This window comes from Patella vulgata, chromosome 1 (genome assembly GCF_932274485.2).
Source record: "Patella vulgata chromosome 1, xgPatVulg1.2, whole genome shotgun sequence".
NCBI classification, from domain to species: Eukaryota; Metazoa; Mollusca; class Gastropoda; family Patellidae; genus Patella; species Patella vulgata.
In genome coordinates, this window is record NC_065879.2 from 10,195,722 (window position 1) to 10,213,431 (window position 17,710).

The 17,710-nt window shown below is 36.7% G+C and overlaps 1 protein-coding gene across 1 annotated transcript in view; it reads left to right on the forward strand.

Moving 5' to 3' along the window:
• LOC126814493 (mediator of RNA polymerase II transcription subunit 12-like protein) overlaps nucleotides 1–17,710 on the forward strand; it is a 44,260-nt gene that overhangs the window by 15,150 nt on the left and 11,400 nt on the right. The window contains exons 17-32 of the mRNA XM_050539670.2: nucleotides 153–730; nucleotides 1,288–1,451; nucleotides 2,276–2,390; nucleotides 3,187–3,317; nucleotides 3,664–3,777; nucleotides 4,587–4,728; nucleotides 7,601–7,730; nucleotides 8,505–8,729; nucleotides 9,177–9,303; nucleotides 10,089–10,365; nucleotides 10,886–10,960; nucleotides 11,421–11,539; nucleotides 12,063–12,221; nucleotides 13,303–13,441; nucleotides 14,431–14,499; nucleotides 16,463–16,575. Coding sequence (XP_050395627.1) covers nucleotides 153–730; nucleotides 1,288–1,451; nucleotides 2,276–2,390; nucleotides 3,187–3,317; nucleotides 3,664–3,777; nucleotides 4,587–4,728; nucleotides 7,601–7,730; nucleotides 8,505–8,729; nucleotides 9,177–9,303; nucleotides 10,089–10,365; nucleotides 10,886–10,960; nucleotides 11,421–11,539; nucleotides 12,063–12,221; nucleotides 13,303–13,441; nucleotides 14,431–14,499; nucleotides 16,463–16,575 — 2,677 coding nt within the window. The remainder of the gene's footprint in view (nucleotides 1–152; nucleotides 731–1,287; nucleotides 1,452–2,275; nucleotides 2,391–3,186; nucleotides 3,318–3,663; nucleotides 3,778–4,586; nucleotides 4,729–7,600; nucleotides 7,731–8,504; nucleotides 8,730–9,176; nucleotides 9,304–10,088; nucleotides 10,366–10,885; nucleotides 10,961–11,420; nucleotides 11,540–12,062; nucleotides 12,222–13,302; nucleotides 13,442–14,430; nucleotides 14,500–16,462; nucleotides 16,576–17,710) is intronic.

A 17,710-nucleotide genomic window follows, 5' to 3' on the forward strand; every position in this document is an offset into this window, starting at 1 on the left:
TTCAGACCACAACGATATTTAATATGCCACTATGACAATAAGTGGATGGATTCCATGCATTGGATAGTGGGTTTGATTCCTGACAGCATCTTTTTGTCACACTAACACAATAAAGATATGTAATGAGATGTTTCTACTTTCATATTTTCTAGCCTCAGTGAAGTCAGTCAAATCTGAGAAAGGTGACCAGAATATACCTAGCGTTGGTGAATCACAACAAGCTCCCTCACAGCCTAAAGGTCCTTCTAGACATATGCAGTATGTCACACATTTTGCTATACCACAAGATGAATATTCTATACATGAAAGTAATCAAAGAATGATGATGCTGTATGGAGTCGGAAAAGCCAGAGACGAAGCAAGACATTTCCTCAAGAAAATTTCTAAAGAAGTTCTGCGTTTGTATGGAAAGAGAAACTCCATTGATATCAGTAGCGGAGATTTGGGGAAAGTCAAAAAGAAGAAAGAAAAGGAAGGGGAAGCAGCTGTAGCAGGAATGTCCGCTCCGTCTCTCCCAAATTTGGAAGCCATTTTCCTCAAATTTCAGCGTCTGTCATTTTTTGATGAACATGCAGTGACGAATCAGTGTGTAAATGCTGTAATGGAACAAATGAGAAGTTTTATTGATGGTAACTCTAGTTATCTGCCCCTAGTAGATCATGTAGCGTATTTGTTTGATATGATGGAATACGCCATGAATATTAATGGATTAATCGATTTTGTTGTTAAGGTGAGAATTAGCTAATATTTCATTTGGTCACATAACAGAATTGTCAAACATATACATATATCAAATTCATTTGTAATGGATATGCCTTGAAAATCTTTCTTTATAGTCTTATATAACGGTGCCGAACGTAGAATATTACAGGCTCTGTATAGAGTATTCTGTTGGGATACAAGCATGATTTATTTCAAACATCCATACCCAAAAATGGGAGTGAAATGAAATGAAATGGGGTTTAACGTCCTACTGTTTGCTCCGAACTGGGCTAATGAAGACGGGCATACGCCATACAGTGTGCTATGAGGGAAATTTTGCCTTGACAGTGGTGCTACGGCCTACTTTTATATCGAATTCCAGCTGCCAAGGGATCTTTTACGTGCATGCCAATGTCTACATGGGACCTCGTCAATGCCGGATAATGTCAATGAACTTTCTTGTTGGGCAGTGAAAGGCCCAACCTACTGAAGATCTTCAAATAATTGGTTTCGTTTGACTCAACTTGACGTAAGGAATAAATAAACTTATTTCGTTATATTTTTCTATTTGTATATATATTTCAGTTATTGAATCAATTATGTGAAGTAGTAACCCAGTTAAAGATGAAAGAATCGACATTAGTCAGTAGTTATACTATGTCATTAGGTCTATGTATTGTTAGTGTATTAAGGAATTATAACTCCTATATGTTGGTATCACAAGAACAGACAGCTGATGCCTTTGAAGGGTAAGTTAAAAATATAATTTAAGTTTAGTCAAAACTAGGCAACAATAGTGTGATTAGGATGCTGGATTCCATTGTAAGCCAGTTCCCACTTGCCAAGGATATCTTTTGCTAGGCTTTCTAGTCTTTTATGGGGACAGATGTGATAGTGCAATAAAAAGAACCCTTGAATAAGCACAGGCAAAACACTGAGTCGGAGCAAAATAACATTGCATGCCTTTCCATTGCTTTCTGTTCCTGGATTTAACAGTTCTAGTTCCATTTTCATCTTCTTTGAAAAGTTCCTTTAACCGTATTTGTACGTAATATGGAGGATATTTGTCGTTTTAGAGTAAATATAAACGTTTTCTTGCTTAGAGATGAAATAAAATATGTTATTCACGACAAAACGACAAATGTTCTATTTATTTTATGATTTTACAATCATTTTAGGTAAAAACAACATGGACTACTTTAGCCAGTGGAATAACACTTTTATTTCACTGATAAAACGCGGTATTCCACTACTGATCATAAAATAAAATGATATATTCAATATTTTTATGTAATAATGATATATTCAATGTTTTTATGTAATAATATATATATTCAATGTTTTTACATAGTAATATATACTCTTCAAAAAAGGTAGGGGATATTGAAATGCAAATACGTTAAGATGTATTCAATATTTTTTTCTAGTTTAATTGAGGTTATAAGCTATATTTTTATGTTATATTTTTTCTAGTTTAATTGAGGTTATAAGATGTATTCAATATTTTTATGTTATATTTTTTCTAGTTTAATTGAGGTTATAAGATATATTCAATATTTTTATGTTTTTCTAGTTTAATTGGTGTTATGAGATTACTAGATGTATCTAATCCTGCTGATTGTACGTCTGCCTCAAGATGTATGTTAGCGTATTTATGTGATACGTATAGCTGTAATATTTACCTCAAGGTAAGCACAACACGACGTCTACTGTTGTCTTTCATTTATAGCAGTTAATTTTACCTCCCCCCCCACCCAAAAAAAAATTTTGCTTAATAAAAATTGAGCTATAAATTCCCTTCAAACTGCAGTATCAGATGAAGCCTTGCTAATGTAACCAGAACTTTAAAAAGTTGTGACCTAGTCATTCAAATGGGACTAAAAACTTAGGCCCTGTTTACATGTTGGCAAGCACTTAAAAGAACCATTGACAATTTGAAATAAGAATATTCTATAGGGCCACTGTCTGGGCAAAATTTCCCTCATAGCACACTGCCTGGCATATGTAATGTTTTCAAATAAGGATAAGTTATATACCTTGTAATATATGACAGCTGGTCTTTGGTATCACCCTGAATGGAGGTGGGGGGTGGATGACCGTATGGTTAGAGCATGTGCGGGTTGCATCAAAAGGTCTGTCATTGAGTCATCTGGCGATTCTTCGATTCCCCGGTTGTACGTGACAAGGAGAAGGGTCGCCTGTCCAACCTCATAGGTTTTCTCCTGATCCTTCAGTTTCCTCCCACTGTTAAAGACCCCTATGCGCAAGCAAATTATTGAAATAAAATTGAATCGTATGTTAGTCCCAAAATGCCCTAGTTTGTGTCGAGTGGACGTTAAAGCCCATCTCTCTCTCTCTCTCTCTCTCTCTCTCTCTCTCCCTCCCTCTGAATGGAGATGGATATTTGTTACTAATAGTACATAAATGATAACCCTGTTAAGTTATTTTGTTTTGTTATTAAGAACATCTGATCTATGTTTTCAGAATAAATATTCCGAGATGTTTAATGCTCCATATAATAAGATGAAGAGTACATTATATGCTACAGTTAATGCATCTTCATCTAATCTAAGATGGGATCCTGCCTTTATGATTGATGTCATTAACAAAGGCTGGTAAGTATAATTCTTCTCTGAATTCAGTTTAGTCAGTTTCCTTTTCATTGTTTCTCTGCATTCATCAGACAGTTGACCATATGAGACTAGTCTCACAGTATTGTCTTTTGTTTGGACAAGGCAGTGTATACTTACCTTTTTTCAGAACACCTTGTACATTTACTTGACTCCTGGTACAATTACAAAGTATCTGATGCATTTACAAAATATCTGATACATTTACAAAATATCTGATACTTTTACAAATTGTCTGATTTATTTACAAAATATCAGATACATTTACAAAAAAATTGAATACATTTAATCCTTGCTATTGTTTATATTTGATCTGGTTTTATTATTACAGCAAAAATCCACTAGATCAACAGTTAGTTCGACAAGTTCAGGAGAATTCATTAAACTTATATAGTTTTGTATGTAATGCAACCCTCAATATTTGTGGTTCACAGCAACCCGAAAGGTAAAAATAAAATTAAAATAATTAAAGTTTAGATGTAGAGCAGATCTGATGATTATAATTATACTATCTTTAATATTTTTTTACTGGAATTGAAAGTAAAGAGCTAACTGTTCCCAAAAACACACTTTTTTGAATTCTAATTCAAAACATTTTGTAGTCCATTAATCATAACCACATCTTCAATCTAAGTACAACTATTGTTAGACTGTGACAGATACCATCCCTATTAGGTGAGGGGGGGTGGATGGCTGAATGGTTAGCGTGCGCACGCTGTATCATACAGTCTGTCATTGAGTCGACTGGCGTGGTTTCGAATCCCCGTGGGTTTTCTCCGGGTCCTCCGGTTTCCTCCCACTGCTAAAGACCCCTACGCGCAAGCGAATTATGTAAATAAAATTAAACCATATGTTAGTCCCGAAATGACCTAGTTTGTGTCGAGTGGACGTTAAACCCCATTTCTCTCTCTCTCTCTCCTATTAGGTGACTCACCAGAGGCCAGTATCATAAGGCCTGTCATTGAGTCAACTGGCATGGTTTTGATTCCCTGGTTGTACGTGACAAGGAGTAGTGTCGCCTGTCCATCCTTGTGGGTTTCTCCGGGTCCTCCAGTTTCCTCCCACTGCTAAAGACCCCTACGCGCAAGCGAATTATTGAAATAAAGTTGAACCATGTGTTAGTCTCAAAATGACCTAGTTCGTGTTGAGTGGAAGTTAAACTCCATTTCTCTGGCTCTGCAATAAGTAATAACTAAAAAGTGATATATCATTGTATAATAATGGTGTATAATTGTTAGAATATGTATATTTCAGATTAAATGATATAGCTATATTATGTGCTGAGTTTACTGCTAGATGTAATGCTTTAAGTTCCGAGTGGTTGGGTGTGTTAAAGGCTTTGTGTTGTTCATCAAACAGTAGCAGTGGTTTTATTGATGTTCTCACACAAATTGATGTAAGTTTTCCATATTCTAGTCGGGGGGTTGGATGGCCGAATGGTTAGCACGTGCACGCTGTATCATAAGGTCTGTCATTGAGTCAACTGGCGGGGTTTCGATTCCCCAGTTGTATGTGACAAGGAGTAGGATCGCCTGTCCAACCTCGTCTTTTTTTCTCCGGGTCCTCCAGTTTCCTCCCACTGCTAAAGAGCCCGATGCGCAAACAAAGTATTGAAATAAAATTGAACCATATGTTAGTCCCGTAATGACCTAGTTTGTGTTGAGTGGATGTTAAACCCCATTATTCTCTCTCTCTCCGAAGAGATACAAATTCGATTCCCACCCATGTGACCCGCAATTTACCTAATCTAATACCCGAAAATGTTGCCTATATTTGCATCAATTCCTTGAAAACTTGAAGTCTGAGGGAGGTCAAAATAGATTTAACCAAGATTACCACATGATTCATCAGATGTGATGCTAAATTTTTAACTAAGTAAAAGAACGTTTTGGTGTTCGCATACTTCAGTTTTATATATAAAAATCACATTTACAGAAAATATTGAGAAAATACAGATTGTGACGAAATATTCAGAAGTCATTTATTTTCGGAGACAATTGTCCCTTAAAGTCCAAATAAAAAAATAATGTGACTAGAATTGCTTTCTTTTATACTATAGTAAATAACGCTTGTAGACTTATAATGTAAATATTAATTTCTTACGATGAAGAGGAGCATACGACGTACAGTGTGCTATGAGAGAAATTTAGCTACAGCCAACTCTTATTTCAAATTCCAAATAGGTACATTCAAACTCCTAGACTCTGTTCCTTGCAAGGCTCTCTGTCCTGCACCATTGGCAAGCGGAAATCGAACTCAAGACCTCGTGGTTAAAAAAACCTACGTTTTACTCATTGCACCACCATGACTCCCCAGCAGTTTACTACATCCATTGTATAAATTGCTAAAACACATTCAGCCCATAGTATTCATTTAGATAGATAGTGGCTCACATTGATAGGGTGCCCCACCATAAATAAATATCTCCAAATATCTCGACAATTACACCACAAAATTTATATATACTATTCAAAAAAAGTAGGGGATATTTGATTTTGGGGGCATAATACTAAAATATGCAAATGACTACGAAAAAAGTCACTATAGAACCTAACAGAAGAAACATTTCCAGTTACATGTGACGCCCAAACGCACCAATAGCTACCGCATGGAATGCAGGTGATGCTTGGGATCATCATGGGGGTCCAACCCAAGATTTGCACGACTCTGACTTTGAATGTTACAGTCATTGTGGCATTGAATTCCAGGGTGGAAACATCAGTTTAATTGTTTTAGTGACCAGAAAACAAATTTTGATATGCGTCGGCTTACAAAAAAATAAAAGGTTACGTGCCCTTGGCATGCTACAGATCGGCACAACACAGGCGGTTGTGGCGCGGACGATGAATGTTTCTCAGTCTGTCATAAGCAGGCTATGGTCCAGATACCGTGATACACAATCTGTACAGGACAGACCACGCTCAGGTCGACCAAGGGCGACAACTCAAGCCCAGGATCGATTTATCCGTACCTTGGCCTTGAGAAATCGTGTCATCACAGCAAATCAGATCAGCGCTCGTCTTCAAACAGACACTGGTGTGAGAGTGAGTGGCCAGACGATTCGGAATCGACTGGATAGGGGTCACCTTCGCGCCCGACGTCCTCGCGTGATCCCTTGTTTGAGAGATCATCACATTCAGGCAAGACGTCGTTGGTGTAGGGATCGTCAACACTATGATAATCGACGCTGGAGCAATGTGATGTTTTCAGATGAGTCAAGGTTCACTGTTGATTTTTTGGACAGACGTAGGAGGGTGTGGCGTCGTCGAAACGAGCGCTTTCAAGACGTTAACGTCATCAGACATGATCGATTTGGGGGTGGTTCTGTTATGGTGTGGGGAGGCATCACTGTTGCTGGAAGAACGGCTTTACATGTTGTTGCAGGGCGTGTTACAGGCCAGTACTACCGGGACAACATCTTGGCAGTCCATGTTGTGCCGTTCGCACGACGTCATGGCCGCCGTTTCATCTTCCAGGATGACAACGCAAGATGTCACAGGGCCAGGATCGTTACAGGTTACCTCCAACAACAGAACATCACCACATTACCTTGGCCAGCACTGAGTCCCGACCTCTCCCCCATCGAGCATGTCTGGGACATGCTTGGATAGAGGTTACGTCAACGTCAACAACGTCCTGCCAATGTCCAAGAACTTGCTGCTGCGTTGCAACAGGAATGGGACAATCTGGACCAAAATGACCTTAGACGTCTCATTAGGAGTATGCCACGTCGGATCAATGCTTGTTTGGCAAACAGAGGAGGATTTACCCGTTACTGACTTGGTTGTGATGCTGTGGTAACTTTGCTGTTTGACCCCGGGTATCATTTTACCCTTATAATGGTCAGTCTGTGCCTTACTTAGTCTAACGATCATTTGGAATAAATCGATGAATGTGAACTTCATTTCATTTTGTCATTTGTTTCTTCGTCAGTTTCATTAGGTGACTTTAATAACACTTAAAAATCAAATATCCCCTACTTTTTTTGAATAGTATATATACCAAACCAGAAATCACTTCGAGACAAGCCACTGAAGTGTGCACATTCACCGTGTCGAGTTCAACTTTCTATAGGGAAACGTTTCGCTGCACGGGGCACCCTAACATTGATGTCTCGTTTGAAAGTATATGATTCAAAGATATAGCCATTATAGTCTACGATATCTTCATTTATGGAAAACGCCAATAAAAACTTAAAAATAATAAACACCCAAGCTTCCATTATCCACTGTACTGTTTTGTATTAGATTGTAATAATTTTATTTCAGGTGAGTGATATGTCTATACACGATTCACTATCTGTATTTACGGCCATCTTGATTGCTAGACATTGTTTCTCTCTACAAGATTTTGTGATACATGTGGCGCTACCATCACTAATGGCTGCCTGTCCATCTGGTAAGTTTTGTTTGATGATTTTATACGCCCACATTGAGGTGGGTTGGAAGGACGAATGGTTAGCATGTGCGCGCTGTATCATAACGCCTGTCATTAAGTCAACTGGCATGGTTTTGAATCCCTGGTTGTACGTGATAAGGAGCAGGGTCGCCTGTCCAACCTCATGGGTTTTCTCCGTGTCCTCCGGTTTCTTCCCACTGCTAAAGACCCCTACGCGCAAGCAAATTATTGAAATAAAATCAAACCACATGTTAGTCCCGAAATGACCTAGTTTATGTCGAGTGGACGTTAAACCCCATTTCTCTCTCTCTATCTTTGCCCACATTTAAATGTGCTCGAATATTGTTGTCACCCTTCATCCGATTCCGTCTGTCCAACTTTCCTGTCGTTCTAAGACTTGTGCCCTATTAATTTCCAATAATATCCGTTAACTCAAACATTAAAATTATCATCTGGTTTCCAGTACCTGTTCACATCGGAAAGACCTAGAAGTCTCTCAAATTCAATTATTCCTGATAATCACTTTGTGAGTTGTTGCCTTTGATCAGTTTTCAGTGTCTTGTAAATGCTCCAATCACCTACAAAAGAATCAGAATTTCACTACCTTTATGGACTTCAAGGACAGCTTTGCTGTTGTGGGTGTATGTATTGTTGCCTGGAAACCTATCTTTTACTTACATACACAAGTCAAATATAAATTCGTTACCTATTTCTTGATTTTAATATGTATATATATGAAATATTTTCTTAATTAATATTGGGTTTGTTTTTTAGCGGGAGGAGATCAAGATGCAGAGTCTGGAGCCCGTCTGACATGTCACCTGTTATTACGTCTGTTTAAAACGTCTCATCTAACCCAACCACAACCAGGATTATCATCTGGTAGTCGGAATGCTCCGTTAATTAAATCATCAGCTGATTGTCATCTGTTAGAAGCAGCACATGATAGTATTACTGTAGGCGGTGTGCTGGCTGTATTAAAGGCTATTCTCATGTTAGGTTAGTCTCACATCGGTTTTTTATAGTTCAAAATTTTGGTTTACTTGTCTTTACTACACTAGGATCTGGAAGAGTTGTTATATTACCAGTGTTTTGGTTGAAGTAAGGGATTAGCCAATGAAACGTTCTGTTATGACGAGTTCTTGGCGTGCGATGCACGGAACTGTGGGTAAACCACTAGAAACGTCAACACTGATTGATTAATCAATGTCTGATGTCATAGGGTCAAGATTTTTAAGGCTGAATTGTACCTGGAATATAGTGTCAGTGAAACACCTCAGAGGCAATATAATTTAAGTAAAATTTTGGTTAAGCTAAAACATTTTGTGTGATATATATAAGTTAATAGGCAGTACAACACAACAATGACAAGAATTTATATATTTGAATCTTGTTTGTGTAATATTTATATTCGTTTATGAAAGATGTTTTATTTTTTTCTTGTAGGTGATTCATATAATGATGATGAATATAAAGCAAGAAATGCCAATCAGAAAGATAAATCAGGCGATATATTTACTAGTTTATTACGTAGTTTAGATGATGATAATGAAATAGATCTACAGTTGCTAGGGTAAACAAAAATATACGTTATTTCTTTCAACATTTCTAAGATGAGAACTAGAACCATAAAATTTTAGGACATTTTTATTTACTGGTCGGGAGGTTGGATGGCCGATTTGTTAGAACGTGCGCGCTGTATCATATGGTCTGTCATTGAGTCAGCTGGTGTGTTTTCGATTCCCCAGTTGTTCGTGGCAAGGAGTAGGGCCCCTGTCCAACCTCATCTTTTTCTCTGGTTTTCTCCCACTGCTAAAGACCCCTTCACGCAAGCGAATTATTGAAATCTCTCTTTCTCTATTTACTGGTCGTTGTGGTCGATCACTATGTAGTAAATTATATGGAGAAAAATTATCTTGTTATAATAGACTTTGGGTGTGTGCATGTATCCGTTGAGAATCGTAGAAAACTATTGGGTTTCTACTTTTGTGTAGTTTAATTTTATCTGTCTAGATTAGATAATGAATGTTGGGTTTAAAACTGTTTAGTTTCTAGAGCAGTATTGGGTAATTGATTAATCTTTGAGACTCTAAACAGTTAGAAACCCACAACTACATAAAAGTAGAAACCCAATGATTTTCTATGATTCTCAACGAATTTAAACAGTTTTCCAATAATAGTTTGAAAATAAACATTAAATACAGAAACTCCTTCTAAAACAACACAACTAAATGATACCTGTGTTGTAGTGTATTTTTCTATAGACCACATTCAGATGGGTATGAAGTTATTGTATCTTTTTCTAAGAAGATAAACGATGAATGAAAATATATATTTGTATATTATGTAATAATTCAGATCTTCTATGGGCAGTAAGAAGACGGGTGTTGAGAGAGCTGGATTAAGTGAATTCGCCAAATATTCATTACGTGAAATGTGTAGTCAGGAATGGGTACGAGAGAAGTTTTTAAAGGAACCAGATAGTTTATTTCATGAGGATATGTTATTAGATCATCTGTTATCTAGTAAACAAGCTCATCAGTTATTACAGATGATCTGTTATCCTACTGGTGTACCCAATCAGATTGATGGTAGTGAACCGGATAATAAACAAAATATACTTAGAATATTACAGGTTAGTTAACATTAATACTTGAATTTAAAAATAAAAAAAATAGTTCTTTAATGGGGTTAACTTCCACTTCCACTTCTACTTAACTGTTTCCCGAAAAAAAACTTTCAGAAGGTCCAGTCATGATAAATAAAGTAATCTAAGGAGTGACAAAAAGCGTTGGCTCGCTAACCTGGAGGTCCTGTATTTGATCCCTGCTTTGACCGAGAAAGTTTCTCATAAATTTTATGGTGTGGTTCCTTCTTGTCATTAGTGCAAGGGACAATGTATAGTTATTTGGATGGGATGAAAAACTGAGGCCCGGTGTACTCATTGGCATGCACATAGAAGAACCCTTGAAAGTTGGAATTCGATATAAGAGTAGGCTGTAGTGCCGCTATCCGGCCAATATTACCCACATAGCACACTGTATGGCTTACGCCAGTCTTCATTATCCCAGTTGGAATTGAACAGTAGGACATTAAACCCCATTTCATTTCATTTTGGAAATTAAACCCCATTTCATTTCATTTGTATATTTCAGACATTAGATAAATGGTCATTACGAGTTAGCTGGTTAGAATTACAGTTAATGTTTAAACAATCTACATCGGTTGCTGTAAGTATACCTCTTTTTTATTGAGATGGCCCATGTTAGAGTTTATAAAATATTAAAACAAAAAGTAGTGGCAGCCACAGTTAGTCCGAATGGCACTAATATTTTATTTAAGAAATCAAACTGCTATGTAGATGTTGGGGTCCAAATGAAAAAATTAGCGGGTTAGAATTACAGTTAATGTTTAAGCAATCTATATAGGTTGCTGTAAGTATATATTTTTTTATTGCGATGGGTTAGTGTCTATTAAGATGGCCTATTTTAGAGTTTATGAAATATTACTACAAAAAGTAGTGGCAGCCGCAGTTAGTCCGAATGGCACTAATATTTAAGAAATCAGACTGCTATGTAGATTTGGGAGTCAACGTGGAAAATGACTGGATACCCCAGAGTTTGACATCATCAACAAGCTCGAGATTATTGGATGAGTAATACATATTGGTGTAATTTTTTTTGATTATAGGAGACGAATAGTTTATTAGATATATTAGCTAAAGGAACAATAGACTTATTTCATCAACAAACAGAAGTTAATAAATCAGCTAGCAGTAGTTCTACACCATTATCTGATGTTAATAATAAGTAAGTTTACTTGCTAGTTAATTTAAAGCAGCTAAGTCTCTAACTCAACATCATCCAAAGTCTTACACATTGAAAATATGAATTATTTGTCAATTATTTGTCAAATCAGTTATGTCCAGCGAAATACGGCATGAGTCTGAATCGAATAGCAATTTCTAGCGTCTGGTTATTCCCATCTATTGCGCATGCTCTCCAGATAAAATGGCGTCACCGTTTGACAGGAGTTGTGAAATATGTCTAGCCTCGTTCTTCAAGTCCCTTGTTAAAAATGGGCCTGAAACACATTATGGTACACAATTTGTGTACCATTGGTAAAATGTTTATTTTGTCTTAAATATTGGATATCAGAAGCCCATCTTTTTCCGATAAGATAACAACATCAATGTTGATTTAAATTGACAAATAATTCGTGTTTTGAATGTCGAAGACTTTGGATGATATTGAGTTAGAGACTTAGCTATTTTAACTCCACTGCCTGTGTAAAGTTCACCTCCCTAGGTAATAATTATATTTTTTTTTATAGGTCTGATTCTAATGATAGTATATGGTTGGTAGCACCTTTAATATCAAAATTATCAGCCAATGTACAAGGTCGAGTGTTGAAATCTGCTGGTCAGGTTCTAGAAAGTGGCAATAATCTAGTCTCAAAAAGTAAAATTGACAGAGAAAAAAATCAAAAAAGGTAAGTTTCTGGATTCTTCATGAAATATATATTACCTGTCAATCATAATCTTTGAATAGCATTTAATAACTGGATTGAGTAAAAACAAAAATACATGCTTATGGAAAAACAGCTACTAGTGTATTTTTAGGCGACATTCGAAAAAATGTATTCTCAACGAAATGTTGCCTCCAAAAAAACTAGTAGCTGTTTTTCCATAAGTATGTATTTTTGTTTTTACCTATTTATCATTGTTGCATTTTACCATTGATAACTAGATTATTCAGTTGTGACAAATGCTTTTGGGTCTTGAAAATATTTGTGATTTTCTTTTTTAATTGATTACCCTGGTTCCATGAAAAAGTGATGTTTGTTCCACTGGGTTTGTCTGCGATATCACTTCGGTGGAAGCGGACATTAAATAAATCTATTTCACACACAGAATTGGGTTTTGTTGCTCATTCTTAAACTTCTTAAAATTACTTCTTCCTATACCACCTCAAAATAGTTTACAGCTTTGAATGAGCAGTAGGTTGAGACTGGGTTATTATTAAAGAATTGATCAATAATATAGAAATATTTCTTTGTTATCACTATGTCTTAGTTTGGGGGGGGGGGGAGGGAATATCTTTGATGTTCTTGTGAAGACAATGAGCAGTAGTTGAGACTGGGTTAGAATTAAATATCTTTTCGTGTTCTTGTGAAGACAATAGGTTGAGACTGGGTTAGTATTAAAGAAATAATCAATAATACAGAATTATTTTCTTGATTATCGCTATGTTTTGGGGGAAAATATCTTTCGTGTTTTTTGTAAAGTCAACTTGAAAGAATGACCATAGCATGTTCTCTATAAGTTGCTTTATAATGGTATAATCTTTAAGTGGCATTTAGTGATTGGGGTACACAATAACAGAACACAATTTTTATGGGAAACGATAAGAGGATAACAATAAGAGGATACTTGTCGAAACGTCGTGCTCTTAGAATAAAACCAGTGATTGTTTCCCATAAAAATTGTGTTCTGTAATTATAATGGTATGTTTTAAAATGGACATTTATTTCTGAAAATATGTATTGAATATGTTTGCTATTTATATTTCAGTAAATCGTTATTAGGGCATCAATCATTCTTATCATTAGTGTTGACCTGTTTAAAAGGTCAAGATGAACAACGGGAGGGTTTGCTTAACTCCCTTCATTCGCAACTTGAAAAGTTTATATTTAATATGAAGGAAATATTGGTAAGTAGATTTTCAATCTGATCCTATTTCGTTTTGTTTTTTATAGTTCAAAATTTCGTTTTACTTGTCTTAACTACACTAGGATCTAAAAGAGTTGTTATATTACCAGCGTTTTGGTTGATGTGAGGGATTAGCCAATGAAACGATCGGTTACAGTGACTTCCTGGCGTGTGGGTAAACCACTAGAAACATCAACGCTTATTGATTAATCAATGTCTGACGTCATAGGGTCAAAAGCCGCTCGTGCAACCCCTGACGTGACCTTCGAGTACAACGTGTCAAATCTTCATGTAGTGTAGGCCATAAAAAGTATAAAAAAACGAAACGAAATATAGATCTGTATTTTAATCAGTTTGGTACATTCTATATTATTTGATATGTATCCGGTGCCATAACAAGGAATAGTTTAGTTCATCCTCGGTATCCCCGTTGATCTCATTCTATTCTACTCCACTAACCCCTGGGTGCATCCATAGGGTATTCACATATTCATATTATCTTCACTTGATCATAGCTCTTAGCCTCATTGTTTACGTTCACAACAGTATGGCGGCATTGTTCGCGTGATTATGAGAAAGTTTGCAACAAGATAAGCGTTACGTCCCTTCACTGTCTTCCTTTGTATTTACCGATTTTTTGGATTGGTCGATAAAAATAGGATAATAATCAGGGGTGGATAATTTGATGAACCCAGTTACTGGAGTGGAAAGGCAACTTTCTCAACTAGAATGCTCTGGGTTTACATCCTGTTGTGGGCCAATAAGAAAGTTAATGCCCAGACTTCACTTGTTAGGGGTAGTGTCTGAAAGGCTGACAGGAAAAGTGTGCCAGGTTTTGGGGACAGGATGAAAAACCCAGGTCTTACAGTGTACACATTAGCGTCATGCACATGCATTGCATTCATAACCATAGAAATAAATATAACCATATATTAATTACAAAATTACCATTGTATTTCGTTTCCTTTAATATTATATATTTTATTACAGGAAAAAAGTCCTGATGAATATAAAGTTAGACAAGATCTACATAAGGATTTACAGTTACGACTTTCACTGGTATGTACTAACTATTTTAATACTAATTTACGATAACAAGTCAACAGACTAATGAATCGTTGAACCAGGTACAGACTTTACTAGATATGACTTTCCGTTTAGACTTATAAATAAATTTGATACTAACTACAATTTGTAAAACTTGCACGGCAAACATGGAATTAATAAACTGATAGTGTTGACTTATGAATCTAGGCCTTTTACTTACCAAAAAAATTTTCATTAAATCATACAAGTGATCATTACTCTTAACTAAGGTTTAGTATGTGATGTCATCCTTTGATGTTGGCGTATCATTATTTTAAATAATGGTAGGGCAATGTGCCAAGCGTGTATTATTTATACTAGTTAGAATTTTGGACCCATGTGACGTATTTCATTGCAAAGCACGTGTGAGTGTCTGTATTTTAAGTTGTTTAATGATCTCGAGCTGGTTCAAGTCGTATTGGTTCAATATATTACTTAATGTCTCGCTCTCGATCATTAAACCACACTTAATCGTGTTGTGATTCACGATAGATATTCCAGATAGAAACTGTGAGGGTTGTGAGATACGGTGCTCTATCTACTACTAGAAGGATACCCGGCTTCGACCGGGTCCCAAATTCGCCCATGCCCAAATTTGCCAGGGGCCTAATTCGGCCGTTGCCCAAATTCACCTGGGCCCAAATTTGATGACCTAAAACATTTACAGGGTCATGCTGGTTAATTTGATACAACATATGTGGGGGTGGAGCGTGGCATTGAAGCATGATTCGCCCGGTCCCAATCTGGATGGACTAAAACAGTCACAGTGTTATGCCCATTAATTGATACCACACATGTGTTGGCTGTGGATCGCTGTGAGGAAGCATAATGGGCGAACACACACACCCAGATATCTGTGATTTTATTGTCCCCCGCCTTTCGAAGAAAGCAGGGGACTATTAAAATGGGTTTGTCCGTCTGTCTGTCTGTCCGTCACACTTTTTGGGACACAATAACTCTCCTTCTAATTGACCTAGAATGTTCAAACTTGATGTAGGTGTTTATTAGGTTAATGCCTTGATGGAGTTCGAAGATGAGCATTTTCTGCTTAGGGTAAGCAGAGATAAGCAATTTGATTGGTTAATGCTTTGGGACACGATAACTTTAGTTCTTATTAAGCGAGAGTGATGAAACTTGGTGTATAGTTTCATTACATCAATTCCTTGACTAAGTTCGATAATGAGCATTTTCTGCTCAGGGTAAGCAGAGCGATAAGCAATTTGATTGGCCGAGACTTTGGAACACAATAACTCTCCTTCTAATTGAGCTAAAATGTTCAAACTTGGTGTAGGTGTTTATTAGGGCAATGCCGTGATGGAGTTCGAATATGAGCATTTTCTGCTTAAAAGGTAAGCAGAAATAAGCAATTTGATTGGTTGATGCTTTGGGACACGATAACTTTAGTTCTAATTAAGTGAGAGTGATGAAACTTGGTGTATAGTTTCATTACATCAATACCTTGACTAAGTTCGATGATGAGAATTGTCTGCTTAGGCTAAGGAGCAATAAGCATTTTGATTGGTCAAGACTTTGGAACATAACAACTCTGCTTCTAATTGAGGTAGAATGTTTAAACTTGATGTAGATGTTCGTCTTGACTTAGTTCAATGATTAACATATCGAGCTAAAGCTAAGCAGAGATAAGCAATTTCCTTGGTCGATGCTTTGGGACAAGATAACTTTGATTCTATCTGATAGAGAGTGATGAAACTTAGTGTATAGTTGATAATCAGTTTGATTGCTCGATATTTTTGAAAAAAATAGATGTGCGATTAATTAATATGTTTCATCTATTTATTTGGGGATTTCGGCGGGGGACATCAGCCTCACTGTTGGCTTGTTTATATAGATAGATACTATACAATGTGTTATGTTATATTGTAGGTTGGAGGTATGATAGATACTATGTAATGTGTAGTGTTATGTTCTATTGTAGGTTGGAGGTATGATAGATACTATACAGAGAAATAATACAACTACAAGTGAATGGGCAATATTATTACTTATGTTAATAAGTCATGGTGTAGTAGATACACAAACTACTAACAAGTAAGTTTATAATATATCCACACACACGATCTTTCTGTCTAATACCTTGAGCAGCCACATACATGTATGCTAACACCAGGGATCAAAACCACGACCTTAATCCAGGGATAATAATAATAATAATAATATTTATTATTTAACGCCAATTACATCAACATAGATCTCAATAGGCGGTACAACATAAAATGAAAAAGCAATAAAATATCACAGAGCATCATGAAAAAATGACAGGCCTGCTAGAGCATGACACTTTTGACCACTAGAGCATCCCATCCCCTTCCCACCTACCACTCTGTTATAGGTAATCTTCATTTGTTGTACAGAGGAACTCCACTATAGAGTTGTGAGAAGTCATTTTGTCTGCCATGTTATAACAAAACATGTTGCCCACTGTACTATACTAAAGAGCAAAAAAACCATCAGTACGATTTCAAAATCAGAGAGGCACTTTAATCAAATCATTCTAGAAAACGACTTACTAAATGGATCAAAGCAATTTTTTGTGAACATTATGTTGAGACATCAGTGATTAATTCATCACAATTCCAAGACATTACGAGAAAGTTTAGAGTCTGTACACAGTCTATACATCAGTATCTGGTGTGTCCACCGCGAGTGTCTATAACAGCAGCGCAACGTCTGTACATGGAGTGAACCAGACGATTGATGAACGTCATTGGCACCTGGAACCACACTCTCAGAAAAGCCTGGCGCAATCCATCGGTACGATGTTATTAAGTCTCCTCTGAATTTCATCCTAAAGATGTTCATTCGGGTTTAAGTCCGGACTGAGGGCTGGCCTGTGCATAATGTTGACACCGTTCTGCTGTAGAAAGTCCCAAGTAACTCTGGTAGTGTGGGCATGGGTGTTTTAATGCTGGGAATGAATAGTGAATAATATTTTGATATATTTTTAATTGAAAAAAAAAAAATTAGATAAAGAATAATTGTCAGTTTCTCTTACTTGTTTAATTTTGTTTATGTTTTTATCAAAGGTGGGGTCACGGTGGCTAAGTGGGTAAGGCTCGCTAGCCCAGAGGTCGGGTGTTCGATCCTTGCATTGGCCGAGAAAGTTCATCCCCCTTATCTGGTGTGGTTCCCCCTTGTCAGTGTTTTTGCAGGACGGAGGGCCCGA